Genomic DNA, 21,874 nt, shown 5'->3' on the forward strand with positions numbered 1-21,874 from the left:
CAGGTTATTTTTTAAGTGTAGCTGTATTGTTTCCTTTTATGGCTTCTGGGTTTAGGATCCTATTTACGAAGGCCTCCTTCCAGGCAAAGTCATTAAGAATTTTCTCATGGTTTTTTTTCAGAGAATGATCATTTTTTTTCACATTTAAATCTACCCATGTCAAATCATCCTGGAATTAAGTGGTTCCATATTAGTTTATGAATTATCTAGATACATTGCCTTGAATTGGTCAGTTATGTAGCTACCTGATTCATTCTAGACAAATTATGATTTGGCTTTTATTCAAAAGACGCCTTCATGTATTCATGAAAGTCCTTAAAGGATTCCAAAAAACAGCCCTATAAACTAGGCCAGAATTAGCTTTTAGAGGAAAAGAAATCTCCTATTTATCTGCTGAAGGAATGAGAAGAAGAAATTTGGTTTTTACTAAATTAAGATGTTGCTTTTTATCTATGTAAATAATGCTTTAGTATTATCACAATTTATATAAATATGCACTAATTTCTATACGATTTCAAGCAAATGAGTTTTTCTAGAAAAAACATTCATAAAGAAAAACACCTTGCATTGGTGGTTTCCTTTCCAACCAAAATGATAACCATGATTTAATTCCAAACTTGAACTGCTAAGAAAACAAACAAAAACAAAAACCTTGAACTGCTATTGTAGGTTCTTTCTAAGAGCATATAAATTTCAAAATTTAAGTTATATGACTTCATTTTCCTTTTAGCTCTATTTATATGCACTTAACTTTAAAAATTTGGTCCCATTGTCTTCCACTTGTCACAAATGTATTAATAAGAATGCTTTGGTTTTAAATTATAGATATCCAAATGGGAAATTTGCTCATGTCACCAAACCATGTAAGCCCAGTGTAGACTGCCAGAACTCAGTGGATTCAACAGCTCAAACAGCATTCCCTCCCTCTATCCCTTGCCTGCTTGGGTGTGTTCAATGGCTGTATTCTCTCAGGTGCCTCTACATGTCAGCACAGCTCTGGAATTGAATCCCTGTATTTATCACTGTGGTAAGAGAGAAACAAAATACAAAAAAAGCCTCCCCTCTTCAGCTTCAGGAATGTAAAACCTCTAGGAAGTGCTCTGATTGGCCTGGGTGTGGTCAAGGAAGCAGGTCACAGCTACCAGTAGCAACCATAAAAACACCTGGATTGGAAGATGTACAAGCTCCCACTCAAGAAGGGCACTCATTGGCTTCAGATGCAGGTGAGATGGGATCCTGAGAAGATAAAAACACTGCAAAAATACCTATTTAGAAAAAAAAAAAAAAAAAAAGGAATATCTACTTGAAGAATTTCTATGAAGTTCAGTACCCAGTAATATTAAAATTCAAGTAAACCCATGTACACGATAGATGACTAAAATCAGTCATCTTTTAAAGATCCTGGAAAATATTCATTAAATCCTGTAAAATAATGGCCTGCCTTCAGAGCTCTATTATCTTATATCTGCAGAGATACTACAGCAAAGGTAACATAGTAAAAGTATATAATGTAGTGGTCAGAACTGGAGACCTGGATGAGTTCCAGCTCTGTTGTTCTGGATAAGTTAATTGACCTCTTCCTGTCTGTGCTATGGGGCTTAAAACAAAGTCTAATTACAGGCTTGTTATAAAGATTAAAAATGATAACTTCAGGGATATAGTAACTTTCAGTGTTAACTACTGTTATCACCTACTCAATCAAAAAGCAAAATCCAATTTCCTAGTAAACCCGCTGACCAATATTCTATTACATCAGCTCTAGGTATGAAACATATTGGAATGATAAGACTATCTTAATCCTTTAGGTCATATTTTTGTTTGAGAAGTTTCTTGATAGCATATTAAAAGTAATTCAACATGGTTTAAAAAATGAACTGGATGACCACCTATCTTAATGGAAACATCACTCTGAGATTGAAGTATGACAAAGGAAGGGATTATAATCAGAACCAACCCCATTGTGTCTTAAACTCCATCTTCTGACCACCTCTTCCCTGAATCACATCTATGGAAAATGTTCATGTTGACATGGCTTATACCTGAAGTCTTCTTTGTCCACTGGGGGTTGTAGCGGTGTTAGAGTTGATTCATGTTAGCATTCACTTCAATGAAGGGAAAAGGTACCTCTACAACGCCACATCTCTCAATTTTCCTATTTCCTCCTGCTTTTTCATAACCCTCCATGTTATCCGAAGACAGGCATCATAATGGTAACACAAAATGGCGATAACACACACGAAAAAACAATCAGATAACACAGGTATAAAACAGATTGGTGGGAGAACAGAGCCTAGGAGGACTATCTCTCTAGTCAAAGCGGAATGTTTCTCAGTGCGCAGACGAGGTGCCTTGACAAGGGAAGGGAGGCTTGTCATGACTGACAAGTTTAGGTGCAGTCTGCCTGATTCCCAACCAGTTAACCCTTCACACTGAATTTGCCCCCAAGAAGTCCTCCGGGAACAGCACGGTAGCGGGAGTGCAGGTGTAGTACTGGGACTGGGAGAAAAGTCATTCAGTGTAAGAGGAGAACCAGCAAGATAGAAGAATGTGATCAGTGAAGTGAGGTGGGAATTTTAGTCACTGTGATTTGCATTTGTGCACATTAAAATACTTACTACGTTGTTCTCTAGTATTTGCTGAAATTCCTAAAATTAAGTCCTCTATTATTTCTTTAATATTTGCCACCCCTTGACAGCAATAAACCAGGAAACAAGGTGTAGAGTTGGTTATACAGTAGGCACAATTTATTTTACAATCATCACAAGAAACTCTGAAACACGGCACTGTCTTTGGCTATCACACCTTAGCCTGCTTCGGTACTGTGTAAGCTAAAAACTGGTGCCGGGACATTCTAAAAGTGACAGTTATAAATCAATTTCTGGACAGGAAGAGCCACATGAAAAGCTTACGGGAAGATAAAAGCCTTTCAAGTGGAATATGGCACGTGAATTAGTTTCATAACTGTGGACACACTATGTTTAGCCATTATTAAATCAAACATTTCATGAAATATCCTTTTTAAAGCACATGCTGAGATAACTGTGGCTATGCCTTCGTTCCTTCTGGGAGATTTGACATTTCTGAAGGTACAAATACTGTATATACAACGTCACCGCAGGAACTATATAAAGTTCAGAATGCTCAGGATAATTTCTATATAAAACTACAATGGGCTGAACTGGGACAGATCCTGTAACATACAACTTTTCTTCATTTTGTTGCATCTTAATAAGCAGGGCTTCACTACTGTAAATGCTATTTATATTCATCTTACTTGCATATAAATTATGATTCATTTAACTACCCGTCTCAGTGGCTAAAAATCCTTCCTTCCTGAAAATCTATCTGCGGGTCCTTTGTTCCCCACAGCCTATATTTTATTTCTTCTTTAAGGGATGTATTTTGTTTTGAGAACAATTGCAGGGAAGCTGGCCTCAGAAAGGGAATAAAAATGTTTCTTCTATAGTTTGAAATAAAAATTTTTCCCTTGTGGTATTTGTCCAATGACAGTACAGAGAGCACGAGGAAATTAGGGCATGGTAGACAGAGCTTTGCTTGAAAGCGTCTATTCTAGGAAACATGGAATCCTGCCATGGTGCCATGCAGGTATCACGAGGCAGTGAGGATACAGTCGCATGAGCTTTCCAGCTACCTGCCAGGGTACGAACCATCCACACTGGTGCTGGCTCTGGCTTTTACTCCTCAGATGCCTGTGGACCTGCAGGAGCATCCTGTAAGCCTTCCAACCCAGCTTCACTCTGAGGACGTTCTTCCTCCCCTTCTACAGACTCTTCGGGGTTACAATCCTCTCGGGAAGTTCCCGTTTCGGCCTCTGGCTGCTCTTCATTAACACAATTAGAATTGACATCAAGTTTGCCATCTGACCAAAACAAAAAAAAAAGTCATTTTCTTGTTCCTACCACAGGTCGGTCACTCTTCTAAGTGCTTTCCGTGTATTAAATTATTTAATCCTCCCAATAGCCATGTGAGGTAAACTATCTCTATTATCATTATTATCATGACTTTTACAAATGGGGAAACTGAGAAGAGAAGGGTTTGGCCACTCAGAGTGAAGGAGCAAACCAGAATTTGGACGCGGGCCTCTGGCTCCACAGCCGGGCCTTGAAATCGAAATGGTTGTCTGGCATCTGATAAAATCTGCATTTAAATACAGCTTTGCCCGTGAATTACCTTGATTTCTTTGGGTAGGTGATGGCCTGTACGAGGTTGTTTCCTCATCTGTAAAGTGGGGGATAATAAAGGCTATCCTACCCTGGTGGGAAGTAGAGGTGCGTGAGACATTTAGAAAAGCATATGGCACCTGCTGATGCTTCGCAACTGGGAATTCCCATGCTTCCTGACAGTCTTACTCTCTCGCTCGTCTGGTATGAGACCAGCTGCTATCCTCTGCCCTCCACACAGAGCATACAGAAGTTTGGTCCAGAAGACACAAAAAGGTGTGGCACAAAGCCTGGCTGTTCTCGTAACAATTTATTTATATAAATTAAATTTCATTTTGTGCACATCATTCAATCCTACTAATAGTGTTTCTCAAGCAAGTGGTAAAGGCAGTACAGCTTTTTAAGGGGTGGAGGGGGAAGTGTTTTGTATCCAAGTCACCTGGGCCACTTTTTCCAACTAGATGCGCTCCCCAGAACGTATGATATATTTTCAGGGGTGGGGCATAGAGTGGACGTTGTTTTCCACTACGGTCTGTGAACCATTGCTGTAGCAACTCACTGTTTCTGATGAAAATGAGTCATATACTTCACGAGGGAAGGAGAGAAAAAATAATAGGGAACTCTATGCCCAGACACTTATAGAAACCTAATCTGTACAGTAGGTCTGCGATGTAATCTGTAATTTATAAATTTGCTCTGTAATTTCACCTACAGCTTTGTAATTTAATTTAAAAAATTAAAGGTTCCCAACCTTAAAATCTGTGGGTAGCCATTAGGGGAAATGTAATTATTTCCTAGTCGAAGACCTTAAAATCCTTTGTGGGTAGAGGATAAGTGAATACTCACTTAAAGTCTTGTTGTTGCAGGGTACTCTCCTGAGTCCAAATGTAGAATATGGAATAAACCCTATTCCTTAAAATTCTATACCTCTTTGTTTTCCAGGGATTTCTAGGCTAACCATATTCTAGACATTATCCCAGCAACCCAAAGTAGGGACAAATTTAAGTGTGATTCTTATGCTGGTCAACTCCAAGTTTCCTCAGTCCCCAGAGAATACTCCGTCCCTTGGTGCCCTGTGTTAATATTAATAATATCATTCCTCTTCTCCATGAGCTTGCTTTTTATATACGTACTGTTTTCCTCTTCACTCTTTTCTTTGGCAGCTTCCAATTGTTGTTTTTCATAAATGTCCTTTAGATTCTACAGATTTTCTTATGTGCAAACCAGTGTGTTTTCTGACAGGTTTGATCGCAGTATATTACCTGAAAACAATTGTCAAGTTTATTTCATTTCAAGAGCTGTGACTGCATGATATTCCAACTATAACACTAAACCAACAACTATGCTGTAAAAATGCTGTTTGGTATGCTTTCTTTTAAAACCATAAGGTACACTAATTTAGATTTGTAATTTTTAGCTCATGCTTTATAACAATAATGGATATACAACGAACAGTCTACCAAAGACTCCAACAAGTGATTTACTAAGAACCTACTATGTGGGGACACCTGGGTGGCTCAGTCAGTGAAGCGTCCGACTCTTGGTTTCAGCTCAGGTCACGATCTCACGGTTTGTGAGTTCAAGCCCCGCCTTCAAGCCTGTTTGGGACTCTGTCTCCCTCTCTCTCTGCCCCTCCCCTGCTTGCTCTCTACTTCTTTCTCTCTCAAAAATAAATAAATAAACAATTGAAAAATTTGTTTTAAAAAAGAACCTACTATGTGTCAGAAATGATACAGTACTATGACAAGGGAGATATAGTTATCTCAGAAGAAGGTAGGTTGAGAAAGAGCTGGATGGGGCAGCGTGGAGGAAGGCAGACACTCAACAACATGATTTATATCCTAGTAAGTGTAGTAATAGCAACAGGAGCACAGAGGAAGCAGTGACTCCCTCTAAAGGAAGGAAGTCAGTCAACAGAGGAATGGGAAAGAAGCATTCCAGGCAGAGATTATCTTGTACAAAAATGGAGGAAGGGAAACGAATTATATGCTCAAGGAACAGCAAGAAGTTTGTGCAAATGGACCTTAGAGTTTTGTAAGATTCTATGCCAAGCACTGTGCGAGGCCCTTACAAATAGATGACACATACTGGAGACTGTTTCACTGGTCCCAATTCTTAATTTTTCCCTGCATGTTTACATTTTCCCATGAGACTTCAAAGTTCTTTTTACTGAAGGGAAGAACTGAGTTTACAATTTGGCCATGTGACTTGCTTTGGCCAAAGGAATGAGAGAGCATGACAATTTCAAGGCTAGACTTCAGGAGACCTCATGTGTTTTCACCTGCCCACTTTTACTTCTGTCATCATTATGAGATGGCTCAGGCCGCCTGCTGGTCTAAGGAGGATAAGAGACACATGGAGAAAAAGTGCCCCAGGCCCTCTCAGCCCATCTCAGCCAACCGCCAACATGGGAAATTAGCAAATTACTGCATTTTAAGTACTGAATTTTGGAGGGTTTTATATGCAGCAACAGTTAACCAATATAGATGGTCTCAATAAATTCTTACAACGCTAACCTCATTTCACATACAAAGAAACCAAGGTTCAAAGAAGTAAGTAATTAAAAGAGATGAAGCGCAGAAGTAGGTTAAAGCAAAATGTGATGAATGTTATTAATACGCTGAAGAATTTCAACCTTAAAACCAATAGGAACTTGATTTAATGGATAGTGTAAAGTGAATGCACAGATGAATGCTTGCAGGTAGTATCTGTGAGGAGAAGAACCCAATTAGATATGCCCTTCAAAGTTCATTCTGACACAAGTGGGTAATGCAGTCCAGAGAGCTTAAAGATCGGTGGCAGTAAGAAGGGAGTTGTAGTTTTACACAGAAGACATGATGGAGAGATTGCAGTTAAGCCGCCATCAGAAGAGTCGAGATTGCATATCTATGAACTGTCCTACTTTAGGTTCTCAGGTCTGCACCAGCCTCAATCCCTTATGGATTATCTCTTTTGTATTCACTCTCTTGCATTCTTTTTCTTGGAGGTGGTCAGCACTGAAGCTGTGGCAATATGGAAGTTTGAGAGAAGATAAGGCACAGAACTACGTTTCTCCCATACTTCTCTCCCAGAACTACTTTTAAGGATTACATGCATAGAATTTATACTCCACTAGAGTCTATTAGAAAACTAATGTCAATCACTGTATTTAGAATATTAAAACTCAGTTTATCAACTCGGATATGAAACCTAAACCAAATCAGTGAACTTCAAAGAACTTCATTCTTACCATCTTGCATACAGAACATCTTTTACTTGCTCCCTTTTCTCCACAGGTTGTGCAAAATTCAACATCCACAAAACCCACCTGACCAGTGATGGCTTGGGTAAGTACAGAGAATGCAGTGGGATCAGAACCCTAGAGTAGGCATGAAGAAGAGAAAAATACACTTTAAAATCACCATGCAGGGGTGCCTGGGAAGCTCGGCTGGTTACCCATCTGACTCTTGGTTTCAGCTCAGGTCATGACCTCACGGTTCATGATATCGAGCCCCACCTTGGGCTCTGTGCTGACGGAGTGGAGCCTGTTTGGGTTTTTCTCTCCCTCTCCGCTGCACCTCGCCAACTTAAATAAATCAAATCAAATCAGATCAAATCACCATGGGAAGACTACAGAGATGATACTCCATAAACAATGTTATCCAGAAGCAGGCACACAAGGGACAAAGTCAATAAGGCTATATGTGACACAGACTTTACCTATGTTACAAGAGCACGGCTATTAGTGTGAATTATTGCTTGAGAAAAAAATTGATGGTACAGCTAGACAACGTCACGGAACCTTTATGTCACTGCTGGGGGGACAGGAACTTTCTTGTTATACACAACCTTGTCATCCACTTTGTTAAGTACAAATTGGTTTAGGTACCAGAGTTCATCTCATGGAAAGATATTCAACTTAAAAACAAACACTCAACACAGCCTGTAAGAACTGAGACATTAGCTAGTCTTCCAGAAGTTAAGATATATTTTGTCAATTACAAAAGCCAAACTTCTTTAAAAGTATACTGTTACGGGGCGCCTGGGTGGCGCAGTCGGTTAAGCGTCCGACTTCAGCCAGGTCACGATCTCGCGGTCCATGAGTTCGAGCCCCGCGTCGGGCTCTGGGCTGATGGCTCAGAGCCTGGAGCCTGTTTCCAATTCTGTGTCTCCCTCTCTCTCTGCCCCCCCCCCGTTCATGCTTTGTCTCTCTGTGTCCCAAAAATAAATAAAAATGTTGAAAAAAAAAAAAAAAAGTATACTGTTACAATGGAACTCAACACTTCTTAAATGTAGCTATGCCTCAAACTTCCTGCTGGGATTTGTGACAGGAAGAAGCCAAGAGCCACAGGAGGCAAAGGGAATGAAAACCTCTGCAGGAGGGCCCAGGCACCCACGTGGACAGAAAGTGCCATAGGTGACGTGGCAGGCAACCCTGAGAGTTACCGTTGTACAGGAAAAGATTAGCATTGCTTCAGAGGCTTGTAAACTTGCCAGTTTTACAAAACCCCTTAGGTAGTAAACAGTGGCTATGCGGGACATTCACAACTACCAGCATTCTAGATAAATATAGTTTCCCAGAGAGAATATATAATTCTGGAAGAACAAACATTTTTAAAGAGAAAAATGTTTTAAAATGCATTTCATATATCATTTCTTGGCCTTTTGGCTAAGATCAAGTGTAAAATGCATTTCATACTATCTTATCTTTATTTTTAAAGTCTGTTTATTTATTTTGAGGTGGGGAGAAGGAGCAGAGGGAGAGGGACAGAAGGAACCCCAAGCAAGCTCTGTGCTGTCACTGGAGAGCCCGACGCAGGGCTCCAACTCATGAACCATGAGATCATGACCTGAGCCGAAGTCAAGAGTTGGATCCTTAACCGACTGAGCCACCCAGGTGCCCCACTATCTTTATTAATAAAACTTTTCTCAATAACTCAGATCATTAGGATATACATTAATAAACTGTACTGCATAAACTCTAACATTATTACACGATACAGAACTACAATGAATTGTTGAACCCCACGTTGGTCTGCTTTGACTTTTTTTAAAGTACTCCCGGCTCCTGTTAGTTTGGCCATTTTCCCCTTTGAACGTGTAATGTCGTCTACCACTTGTTAATGTTGAAAACACCACATGGCAGGCAGTGCTAGTAGGTTCTCTGATATCCATTCCCCCAACTTCTTCACTAAGAGAAGCAAAATTTTGTTCAGAGCAGCAGGGTTTAGATCAGCTAAAACCACTCATTTCCCCAGACAACCTGTGAACCTAAGAGTGGTCACATCACACAGGCAGTGGGTTTCTGGGAGACCTTGTTTTCTAGCTACAGACCCCTTTCCTCTTCCTGCCTTAATGGGATAAAAACATGAGCTTGGCAGAACAGCAACTGATGCCTTGCAACCCTGAGGTCATAAGCATGTGTACGATAATCTCTATGGCTAAAGAATATTGGGTGGAGGGGCACCTGGGTGGCTCAGTTGGTGAAGCATCTGACTTCAGCTCAGGTCATGACCTCACAGTTTGTAGGTTCGAGCCCCTCATCAGGCTCTGTGCTGACAGCTCAGAGCTTGGAGCCTACTTTTGACTCTGTGTGTCCCTCTCTCTTCCCCTTCCTGGCTTGTGCTCTGTCTCTCTCTCTCAAAAAATTAAAATAAATGTTAAAAAACATTAAAGGATATTGGGTTGAAAAGTGGGAATCCATTTTTGAGCCACTATGACATATCAGGTCTGCCTCCCTGATATGGTTCTGAGTATATGCAAATAAATAAACCCTATCAATTTAATTAATGGTTAGATGGAGTTTAATATGTGAACAAAAGCACATTCATAATTGATGAACCACCCCCCTAATTTGCTAACTTTAATCTTCCAAAAGTCTGAATACCAAATAACCACATATATTAAAAAGTAAAGGTAAAAATTATCTACATGAAATCATGGAGATCAGGGATAAATCAATGCATGAACTTCATGAAATCATCTGGTCTCTTCAGATCTTTCCTATCTCATGGTTCTGAATACATGAATTCCTAATGTATAAAGGAGCACCTGGTACCCTATAAATAAGCACCTTGACTTGTCCTTATTTTTCACATTGAGAAGGATGGGACAGACTAGAGAAGGCGGAGGAGAACCAACATTGCCAGAGGGAGGGAGGAAGCCGTGGAAGCGACCAGTGTCAGGACCAATTTCTTACCAAGTAGACAAAGGCTGATGAGGCTTTGACTGAAATATATAAAAGCATGACTAGTGCAGATATGGTGAACAGAAATCTGTTCACAATAAGGAAGCCAGGGAGTGTCTTATGAAATACGTAAATAAATATATAACAAAAGGGCAATAAATAATTTAAAGAACAGATAGTGGGGCATCTGGGTGGCTCAACTGGTTGAGCGTCCATTTCTTGATTTCAGCTCAGGTCATGATTTCACGGTTCATGAGATCGAGCCCTGCATCGGGCTCAGCACTGACAGTGAGGAGCCTGCTTGGGATTCTCTCTCACTCCCTCTTTCTCTACCCCTCTCCTCCTCATGCTCTCTCTCTCTCTGTCTCTCTCTCAAAATAAATAAACTTTAAAAAATAAATACATAAAAAAACAGACAATGAAGTTAAATTTTACTTCCTACAGCTGGGAAGTAAAAACAGAATTTTGTTAAGTATGGAAAATTTATAATCAGAGGCATTAAGGTAGAATCTCAGAAGCTGGGACACACTTTGAGATTGTTTATGAAGACATACAACAAGCTTCCCCGTGACCATCCCTTCACATCCCCCACTACCAGAAACCATCAACCTAGACAATCAGTTCCTCCTTTCATCTAGCGTGGGACTTTGTACTGGTTTTTCACAAGCTGCAAGTGCACATGTGTGTATCTGTATTACAGAACAGGTGTGAACCCACCTTTACAGGTTTCACAGAGGTCTTTAAAATGTTAAGTTTCCATATAGCCGTCTCAATTCCAACAGAGGGGAATACTATTTACTAAACGACGAGTTATACAAAAATGACAGAAGAGGATCAAGAAGGGGAGGCATATGAACAGAAACAAGCTTAACAGGCAAATCGATCACCATGTCTGTTCCTGAAAACTGTCCATAGTAATTATTTATCTATTAAATAAACAATAAATTAATGCTAAAGAGAACTTGCCTTTAATTGCTCAAAATACAGTAATTAGGTCTTACTGGTAGAGTTAACTAAGTGATCGTGAGGAGCCTTACAATTTCAACAGGAGCAATACTTCGCACCAGTTGCTGGAGGAGTGTCGCTTCACAGTAAGGAAATTTTCGGATACTTTCTCTTATGATCTTTTCTTGATATACCGGAAAGCCATCAGAAGCTCGGCCTTTTAGCAAGCTGTAAGATATTTTTTTTAAAAAATAACTGGAGTTTGATCCTAAGCATTTCCTCACAGCCAAACCCATGAACTTTTAGTAGTTTCTTCTTTTCTACTTCAGATTTTCATTGTCTCTTCAAGTCGTGATGACTTAATTCAAATTGCTCTTCTAGCTGCATGCTAAGCTAGGCCTTATCAGGTTTACGGGCCGAGCTGTATTTATAAAAGCAACCCCTGCCATAAAACACACTAACTGCCATGATCAGATTAGCTAGTTACTCATTACCATGCCAGTTATTTATACAAAGAGCGAGAATTCTCATTAAGTTACACCCTTCTGACACAGTTCACTTTTCTCAGTGTGACTGTAAGGGAATTTGATCCCTGGTGGTTCAGAGAACAAGGATAACACACAGATCTCGCAGATTCAGTAACGGAGGTACACTGAGGGCCACGACGAATCCGGACCAGGAACCTACGGCACGGTGTACCCATCGTCAAAGCTGGACTTGGGCTACCTTCTACATCTTACACACACTACTTAACTTCTCCGAACTTCAGATTCCTCACCTGTAAACTGGGGATAACAAAAGCATCACTGTAGAAAGTACAGAACTGAATAACCACTCAGTCTAAATGTAACATCGTCTTTCGTTTCTTACAGACTAAATGTGAGCCCAATAGTAAAACTGCTGCTAAATTGCTTAATGTTTTAATCCATAATGAGGCTTCACATAACAATTCGTTACCCATTTGAGCATGTTCTACATATGACATGGTAAAAAAAAAACAAAAAAAAACAAAAAAAAACAGTACCTTTTGATGAGAGTGTCCAGTTTATTCTCTCCATCTTTTAAAAAGTTAATGCATTTCTGAAAGATACAGCTGATGTAGTGCATTTTCATAGCCAACACTTCATTCATGTCTCTCTGCTTCATACATTTCTCACAAATCAAATCCATCACCTTGTAGCATTTATTCAGAGCTGTTTCTTCTGCCAGTAGAGGATTCTCATTTATAAGCATCACGATCTAGAAGAAATTACAGTGAGCTTAGAAATTCCATGAGAAAAAAAAAAAAAAAAAGAAATTCCATGAAAGATTTTTCCATGTACAAATTAGGCAGTCAGTTTGGGTTGATTTCAATAGATTACCAAATAATGTCTTTCTCAGGGTCATATGTTTACTACGTTAATTCAAATTAGAATGCCAACTGCCAATGATCAAAGTTATGAAACTAATACAGAGGACCGTAGCATCGTGACATCTCTTGAGCTCTTTATATCTAAGTTATCACGTGATCTGCCATCCAGCTAAACCAGGGTGTTAGTATGCCACGCAGATGATTTTAGATTCTCGGTTAAAAGCACTTCTACCAAAGATAAAAGTGGCATATTCACATATCCTTTATATACAGAATCAAATCACCAAGTAATCACTACTTTTAGCTAACATTACTGAGCTTTAGAATTTCATGGTTAGGAGTACTATAATTCTCATTAATTCTTATTAATTATAAAGAAATGAAATTTTCACAAGAAGCAGTCTAAAAATAAAAAGTGTATTACTTTCCAATTAACTACATTTCTCTGTGGAAATTTTTATGATATGCTTCTAATCTTCTATGGTAATGAGAATAGGTCAAAGCAATAATAGCTTTAAAAGGAGAAATACTAGAGAGTTATCAAATTTGATGCATTATGAGTCCCATACTTCTCATATATGTATATAGATTAACTCCAAAATCAGTGTAATGAGGAGTTTGTGTTTTTTTTAATTTTTTTTTTTTTTTTTTTTTACTGGCTTTGTTATAGGCTAGATTACCTGAAGTAGGTCTGCACAGGACAGATGTAAACATCCATGGGGACATAACAGTAATGCAAACACATGTGTAACATGGGCACAATTGTACACACATAGCAAAAAGTCAGTATTTGCTAACCTTTGTGTTACAACTAAATACCTATCTTGGGTAATGTAAATATCAGGTAATCACAGAAAGCAGATTTCATGTATTAGATCCTTTTCTTCAGATATGAAGATAATTTGTTAACTTACATAAATCCCATGCCTAGCCTAATTAGAAATTTAACATAGATTAAGTGTTCTTGTGAAATTAAAATATGATTTGAACTTATTTTTGACACTACTAGATTGGTATATAATATAATATTTTACTTAAAATATAGCACTCAATAATAAAAGAAAGTTCATGAAATAAGTATAAGGAGAAGTCCGGTTGGTAAATTTGCTGACAACTTACATAATAACATGTATCAAAAATTAACTTTTGGCAGAGAAGGCTTGTTAATTACATGTATTTCTACTGTCAAGTGCAATCACTTGAAACTGTTGTATATTTTTGCATGAAGCGTTTATAATCAAAACATAGGATCTTAAACTTATAATATAACCTTGTTTAAAAATTCTTAGAACCCAGATTCATTTTTCCTTTTATGAAAATATTAGGTTTTATTTACTTTGTAATATATACCACTGTACTCAAAAAAAAAAAAAAAAAAGACATATAACCATAGCTCTATGAGCTTACTGAAACATTTTATAAACACAAAAAAATATTATTCGAACTAGTTTCCTTCCTTTAATCTTTTGAGCATTATAAAGTAATCCATTATAAAGAAAATCTCATTATTAATTATTGAGGAGGAATAAATATATTCCATTAAGCATAAAAGCCAGATATATCTCATCTCCCAAAGAATGTAAGAATATGTTTATACAGTGACATTCTGAATTCTTTTTATTTTTCTTTTAAAAAAATTACCAAACCAACAATTCTGGCCTTAAAAAGTTATGTACATCTGTCTCCTGACCACTTAGAGACTCTGCTCAATTCTGTTGTCATTTTTCCTGTGATTCTCTTTTTCTCCTGTATACCTCTGTATTCTGAACATCAGCACAATTCTCCAAGTCCCTGTTGAAAACAAACATCCATATCGCTACAGGAGCCACTTAACCTTGACGCACAGGCAGCTATGTTAAGTGCACCGCAGTGAAATGGTGAATTGTGTATCAAGGAGGCTCTCAGTGATTTTAAAAGGTCTGTGACTCTATACAATGGCTGTTAGTTACCTTTTTATAATACGCTTCAAGAAGACCCCTGCTGACTTGAAAAGGGAAAAGCAATGAAAATAAGCCACCACAATAGCAACTGCACAACTTTTATCCAAAGTGGGCGGGGAGGTTTCCAAGTGAATAGATCATTTATAGCTACAAAAAGCAAGGTGTGGTTTGAAGGAAGGTACTATAATTACAGAATAATCTCTTTTAAGACCAAATGTACTAAAAAATATATAACATAGGCTATTTCAGTTCATATATGTTTACAATTTATTGCCTGTATAAATATACCCTCACTCTAATTTACTCAAATATGTGCTTTTATATTTATTTAGTTTTTAAAAAAATTATTTTGAGGGAGAGTGCACACGGTGTCAGTGTGGAGCCTGCTTAAGATTCTCTCTCCCCCTCTCTCTGCCTCTCCTGTGCTCGTGTGCACGGGCATGCACTCTCTTTCTCAAAAAAAAAAAAAAAGAAGAAGAAGAAGAAGAAGAAGAAGAAAAAATTTAAAAAAAGAAAAAGTAATAAAGATCATTAAAGAACAGTAATTACTAAAACATTTAACCCGAAGAGACTGGGTTACATATAAATATCAAAAATTACTCCACAGGGGTGCCTGGATGGCTCAGTCGGTTAAGCGTCTGACTTCGACTCAGGTCATGATCTCACGGTTTGAGTTCAAGCCCTGCATCAAGCTCTGTGCTGACAGCTTGGAGCCTGGAGCCTGCTTCAGATTCTGTGTCTCCCTCTCTCTCTGCCCCATCCCCACTCATGCTCTGTCTCTCTCTCTCTCTCTCTCAAAAATAAACACTTAAAAAAAAATTACTCCACAGACTCAATTATTCCCATTTATTGAGATTATTGCAGTCTCAAGGGGTAGAAACAGATATAAAAGATAGTGAATCAGAAAAATACAGGGAACTTCTTCAAATCAGTCTAAACCAGAAGATCCCATAATGCTCAGGCTGGAGGGCCTTGTAAAACCGCACACATTCTCCATGTGGAGAAATGCTATATCCTAGGAAAAATCCTGTCTTCCTACCCTAGCCTGCACCACCGCTAAGAAAAAGAGCGCCACGGACGAGGAGGAGCTCCTACATGGGACTTATCTCTTTGCCTGCGTGTGCTGGGAGGGAAAAAATCCATCGTTACAGAAGGGCTACGTATTTTCTAAAAGTTAAATTCTAAGTTCCACTTAATCTCCACCATAAATACAAACATACGATTCGTGGCTGAATTTCTGTTTTTGCCCACTTAGGATCACAAGTGTTACCTCTTGGGGTTCTTTCAGAATATTAAGTACAACAATTGAAGAGGAAAGGCAGATGGCAGGTATGTTTTATAAGTTTGTTTCTTAAGCTTCAAAGTCTGTATGCAAAGGGAAACATCAATAAAGCAATAATATTACATATAATTTGGAACTTATATCTTCACGTAAGTGTCAGTCTTTAAAAGAGTTACTTTATGCAAACTGCCCGCTTATTTTAATGGTGTTCAGTATGTTCCACAGATTCACCAAAATAGACTTTAAAGGACATCTAATTCACTGCATTTATAATAACATTTTGTACTAATGTTATTAATTTTTTATCCAATTTGTCATCTTGCTCACCAAACAGTTCTGAATTACTATCAAATCTATACGCTATGAATGAAGATACAGATCACTGAAATTTGAAAAAGGACAGCATCACTGTGGCACACACAGTTTTCTATAATGATTCACTGAGAAAATTATGCTCATGTGGATTGATTTATGAAAAAATAATTAAATTTAAAAATGCATTTTTTAAACAAATAAAAAAGTCTGTATGTAAACTATGAAGAAAATATTAGAGACGGTAGTTCAGAATGGCTCTTAAAGTTTCTCAGGTAAGCCATGTGAACTTCTGGGTTGTTCTAAAGAGTCTGAAAATCTATTGTGATTTAACTAATTCTGGAAGAACTACATTATTTAAAGGCATCAAATAGCTACTTGCATTAAAATATGTGGTCATGACTGAGGCGCCTGGGTGGCTCAGTCAGTTAAGCGTCCGACTTCAGCTCAGGTCATGATCTCACAGTTCGTAAGTTTAAGCCCTGTGTCAAGCTCTGTGCTGACAGCTCAGAGCCTGGAGCCTGCTTGGGATTCTGTGTCTCCCTCTCTCTCTGCCCCTCCCCAACTCACACTCTTGTCTCTCTCTCTCAAAAATAAAATAAAAATATATTTTTTTAAAAATGTGCTCATGATTATATTTCAGAACATTTCCTGGAAGGGTCTTTACTGTAATAGATGCTGTTGGTGCCCCACTGAGGTCCTCTTAGCAGCCTGTGTACTAAGCCTCAGTTCCTGGGAGTGCTGGCTACGATGGGCTCAGAGCTGCCTCCTTCTCCAGGGAACTGCCTTCATCTATAGGAAGCCATTGTCCTTGGCAGTAGCTGGGAGGCTGTCCTTTCCCTCTGGGAACAAGTTTCCGGCACTGGCAACTGAGTGATACAAAAGCCTGACTCCCTTGCCCCTCTGGAACCATTAACAGTCCAGAGCTGCTGTGAGATGAGGTGGAAAGTATGCTTCAGCTGAACCCACCTCTTTGCCTAGCTTCTCCTCCTGCCCTAGCCTGTGTCCCTCACTCTCAGGTTTAAACCAAGAACACTCCTTCACTGTACCAACTGAACAACAGAGCTCCATCTCAAGCTCTACACTGGCAAAGCCCAACCAAGATGATCTTACATAACCAAGAGCAGTTTCAACTCTGAAGCAATATTTAAATGAAAAGCGAAGATAAAAAAACACTATGCTACCTTGACAGGATGAAGATTTGTCGTGGTAATAATTTTGTGCAGTGGGCCTGCCAATTTTGGAGGCAGTTTTGGCTCTTTATCCAGTCCCTGGGGTTTCGTGTAATAATCCAGTCTCTCTCGGGGAAAGAAATTGTTGATTATAGTCACACAATCATGTTGACCTTTTAACAGAAAAATAGGAAATCTGTTATTTTATTATTCAAAATAGGACATTTTCCAATTTTTTATTAAGTATGTTGCTGTGTTCTTGTGAAGTAACCATGCATTAACGTCTTTCATTTTCAAGAAAAGAGAGTAGAAGAGGAAAAGGAGAGGTAAAATGTTTTGAGGAACATTTATAAGCATGTTTTGTGAGGTCAAGACATAATCTCCCTCCTTATAAAGACACAATGCACAGTACATAGGAAGATTATGGAGACTACAAAAAAAAAGGGGGGGGGAGTTCAATTTATAATTGACCCTAAATATTTTTTAAAAGTTGTTTTGGGGGCAACCGGGTGTTGCATGATCTCGCAATTCGTGAGTTCAAGCCCTGCATCTGGCTCTGAGCTGACCACTCGGAGTCTGGAGCCTGGTTCAGATTCTGTGTCTCCCTTTCTCTCTCTATCCCTCCCCTGCTTGTGCTCTCTCTCTCTCAAAAACAAATAAATAAAACATTAAAAAAAAAGATTAAAAGTTGTTTTTTTTTATTCTATTTAAATGTCTCTTCTTCCACCCTTACAGAAATGATGGTCATTCTTCCCTAATCACATCTGGCTTTCTTCACACAGAATGTAAATTCACACTATATAGATTATTATTGTTGTTGTTGTTGTTGTTGTTGTTGTTGTTGTTGTTGTTATCTCCCCTTCCCTTGAATTTGAGAAAAGCTTGGCCTCTTTGTGAATATAATTAGAGGAAAAGCTTTTGCCGGCGCAGCCTGGAATCCACTTTACAGCTTCTTATAGATCCCTATGCCACTTCTCTAAGCCATCTCTAGAGGTAAAACTGGTTCTATGAAACCAAAACTGTCCCTGGAGAAGTTGGTAGCCTGAATGTGTGTTCCTGTTGCCTCCCCTTCCCAGGCTCCCTCACCACTAACTCTCTGGGGCGGGGAAGAGGCCACTCTGGGCAAGCAGCCAGAACCTCGCAGGGCACAGCTGTAGGTGCAGACTCTTCCGGGATCTCTGGAGGAGAGACTTCTTCCTCTTCTCTGCCTGCCGAGGTGGGAGGGACCAGCAGCAGAAAGTCCTGGGAAGTGGGCCCACGGCACCAGGGCTCTGGGAGAGTGGTCTGGGTGGCCCCTGCCCAGCTTATGCATGGTCCTGGCAGCGTCTGCTTGAGTGAGGACAAAATATCTTCCAGTTTGTTGACCCTGGGCCCACGGGTATAGAGATAGTGGCCCTTCTCTTCACTGCTCCACAACCCTCCAGCTTTACCTCGCTGCCTAGGAGATACAGAGCAAAGTTCCTGCAGGGATCCAGCAACATGAAGACTATGTGCTGCCTCCACCAGATGGCTTCTTTCGTGGGAAGTGCACTTACAACCACTACCACTGACCCAAACCAGCACCAAACCATACCCCTAATCACCAAACGAGAACACTCAAATCAAGCAGATCGAGTACAAAATGTGAAGTCTCAAGGATTGCAGAAAGATTCAAAACTTTAAAATTAACACACAAACTCAAACAGGTAACCCAGTATAGTAGTGAGGACTAAAATAGAAATGCAGAAGATGAAGTAGATGGAATGTCTCCAAACAGAAAAATTAGGAAATGGTAATCATTATGGAAGAGACGAGGGCTGAAGGGCAGATTGAGAAACGTAGTAGTGAAAAATAACACAAGTCCCAGAAAGAAAAAGAGAAATGGATCGAGACTTAAAGATTAAACAAATGATAGGAGAACATGTCCCTGATTTGAAGGGAAATTTTAGTAGTGACCACAATCTCCTTTTTGGTATTCAGGGCTGTTCTTAAGTACCCAAACACCAGGGTTTGTTTGTTTGTTTGTGTGTTTGTTTCTTTGTCTCTCTCTCCCTCTTTCTTTCTTTTATTCAGAAAGCTCCAATATATGTACCTTGAGGGGATGTCAAACAGTAATAGGATATATTAGAAACATGAGGTGCTCTGTTTAGCAAATGATCATCTCTACATCCACAATATTCACGGAGGGATAGACAGAAACAGTCAATCAAGCAAATGTACAAGCAGGACATGAACATGTCGGCATCAAAATTAACACTGGTCACCGCATGTGGGAATTTACAACTGTGCAGAAAGAAACCAGACAAGATGAAGACAAACTACAATCCTTCCTTAAAATGCAGTCTAGGGGCGCCTGGGTGGCGCAGTCGGTTAAGCGTCCGACTTCAGCCAGGTCACGATCTCGCGGTCCGTGAGTTCGAGCCCCGCGTCAGGCTCTGGGCTGATGGCTCGGAGCCTGGAGCCTGTTTCCGATTCTGTGTCTCCCTCTCTCTCTGCCCCTCCCCCGTTCATGCTCTGTCTCTCTCTGTCCCAAAAATAAATAAACGTTGAAAAAAAAATTAAAAAAAATAAATAAATAAAATGCAGTCTATATCCAGCTTCAAAAAAAGATGGGTATTGCTACTTAAAAAAACAAAAAAAAGTTCTAAAATTACCTCCTAAAAACCTTAAAATCGACAGAGAAAAAGTTGAAGAGAAAACAGTCGGGTAAATAGAGAATTAGCTTGTTACTATGTGTTCTCATCAGCCTCTCAACTAATAGAGTCAGGACAGTCCCTGTGAGCAGTGGCAATATTGGTACATTAAAAATACCAGCTATGTATCAATGACACAGTCACAGGAAGAGAGAGGCTTCTTGAGAGTCCATCTTTGTAAGAAGGACAAAATAATAATATTTTCAGCATTAATCTTTTTTACATTTTAGGTAGTGCTTACATTATTTTGGTATTTTATTTTGAATAATCTGCTAATAACTTATATTAGACTGATGTATATACTTATAACCAAAACAAATATTTAGTTTTACTGGTATTTAATTTTTATGAATTCTGAGTAAATACAAATGAAACAGTACTATCACTGCAGAAAATATATGCTGGGGGTGGGCGGGGGCAGTGTATAATCTGGGGCCAGAATTGCTATCACTAGACTTAAGTCTTCCTGATTGAATAGGGTCACTGAGTCAGTCTTAGGAAGGATTACTGAGAACACACACACACACACACACACACACACACACACACAACTAAACACATCTTAGTAAAATGTTTTATTTTCTAGGATAGGCTGAAATTCAAAACACACTTCCAGAATGATATATGGAAAGTTTACTAAGGAAAATAAATTCTCATTTATAAGCACGTAGGAAAGTGTGAAGGAAGTTCTACAAATGACTGAGGGAAAAGCACAGTGATACAAGGACCATGAAACTACCCAGGGATGACTCACATTTCTGAGAGAAAGAGAATTTCTGTTATGATATGTTTCAATCCAGATTCAACCTACAAACCATCCCAGAAGGTCCTGTAGCCCAAACCTAAATGAGAACACAGAGAGCTCCAGATGGAGCTAGGGGGGAGGGGAGAGGAGTGGAGAACGCCTGGTAGCAGAGATGGCTAGTCTGAATAATGGGTGGAGGCAGCATGAGTTGACTATGAGGATTACTGGAAGAGAAGTAACACACTTTGAATGACATTCTAATTACATATCGGGACTAAAAATACTAAACTCCCTCAGCAAAGTCCACAGCTGGTGGCAGTGGTGGAGGAGGAAAGGAAAGTCCCAGGCCTGATAAGGCAAAACAGAGAAATGTAGAGAAATCAATGAGTTTAGAAGTATTTTCTCGTGTTTGAATTGCTAAATGGGCAAATACAGTTCCTTGGGGGTGGGACATAGAGGAGAATTTTGTTCTTGTTTTCTTTTTCTTTTTTTTTTTCCTTGCCTGGTTCTTTTTTTTTAATTTTATTTTTTATTTTTTAAAATTTACATCCAAATTAGTTAGCATAGAGTGCAACAATGATTTCTGGAGTAGATTCCCTAATGCCCCTTATCCATTTAGCCCATCTCCCCTCCCACAACCCCTCCAGTAACCCTCAGTTTGTTCTCCATATTTATGAGTCTCTTCTATTTTGTCCCCCTCCCTGTTTTTATATTATTTTTGTTTCCCTTCCCTTTTGTTCATCTGTTTTGTCTCTTAAAGTCCTCATATGAGTGAAGTCATATGATTTTTGTCTTTCTCTGACTGACTAATTTCACTTAGCATAATACCCTTCAGTTCCATCCACATAGTTTCAAATGGTAAGATTTCATTCTTTTTGATTGCCGAGTAATACTCCAGTGTGTGTGTGTGTGTGTGTGTGTGTGTGTGTGTGTGTGTGTGTGTGTATGCCACATCTTCTTTATCCATTCATCCGTCGATGGACATTTGGGCTCTTTCCATACTTTGGCTATTGTTGATAGTGCTGCTATAAACATGGGGGGTGCATGTGTCCCTTTGAAACAGCACACCTGTATCCTGTGGATAAATGCCTAGTAGTGAAATTGCTGG

General features: G+C 39.1%; 1 protein-coding gene and 1 pseudogene across 1 annotated transcript in view; one reads left to right on the forward strand and one right to left on the reverse strand.

Annotated features, from left to right (window-relative positions):
* Positions 1-2,717: 2,717 nt before the first annotated feature.
* Positions 2,718-21,874, reverse strand: part of ANKMY2 (ankyrin repeat and MYND domain containing 2) — a 37,713-nt gene continuing 18,556 nt past the window's right edge. Inside the window, 7 exon segments of the mRNA XM_030308047.1 lie at positions 2,718-3,880; positions 5,315-5,383; positions 5,386-5,443; positions 7,411-7,539; positions 11,385-11,520; positions 12,317-12,531; positions 17,362-17,522. Of these exon segments, the coding sequence (XP_030163907.1) occupies positions 3,696-3,880; positions 5,315-5,383; positions 5,386-5,443; positions 7,411-7,539; positions 11,385-11,520; positions 12,317-12,531; positions 17,362-17,522 (953 nt within the window). The 3' untranslated portion in view covers positions 2,718-3,695.
* On the forward strand, positions 8,810-8,989 carry LOC115509548 (annotated as a pseudogene).

Source organism: Lynx canadensis, chromosome A2 (assembly GCF_007474595.2).
Source record: "Lynx canadensis isolate LIC74 chromosome A2, mLynCan4.pri.v2, whole genome shotgun sequence".
Classification (NCBI taxonomy): Eukaryota; Metazoa; Chordata; class Mammalia; order Carnivora; family Felidae; genus Lynx; species Lynx canadensis.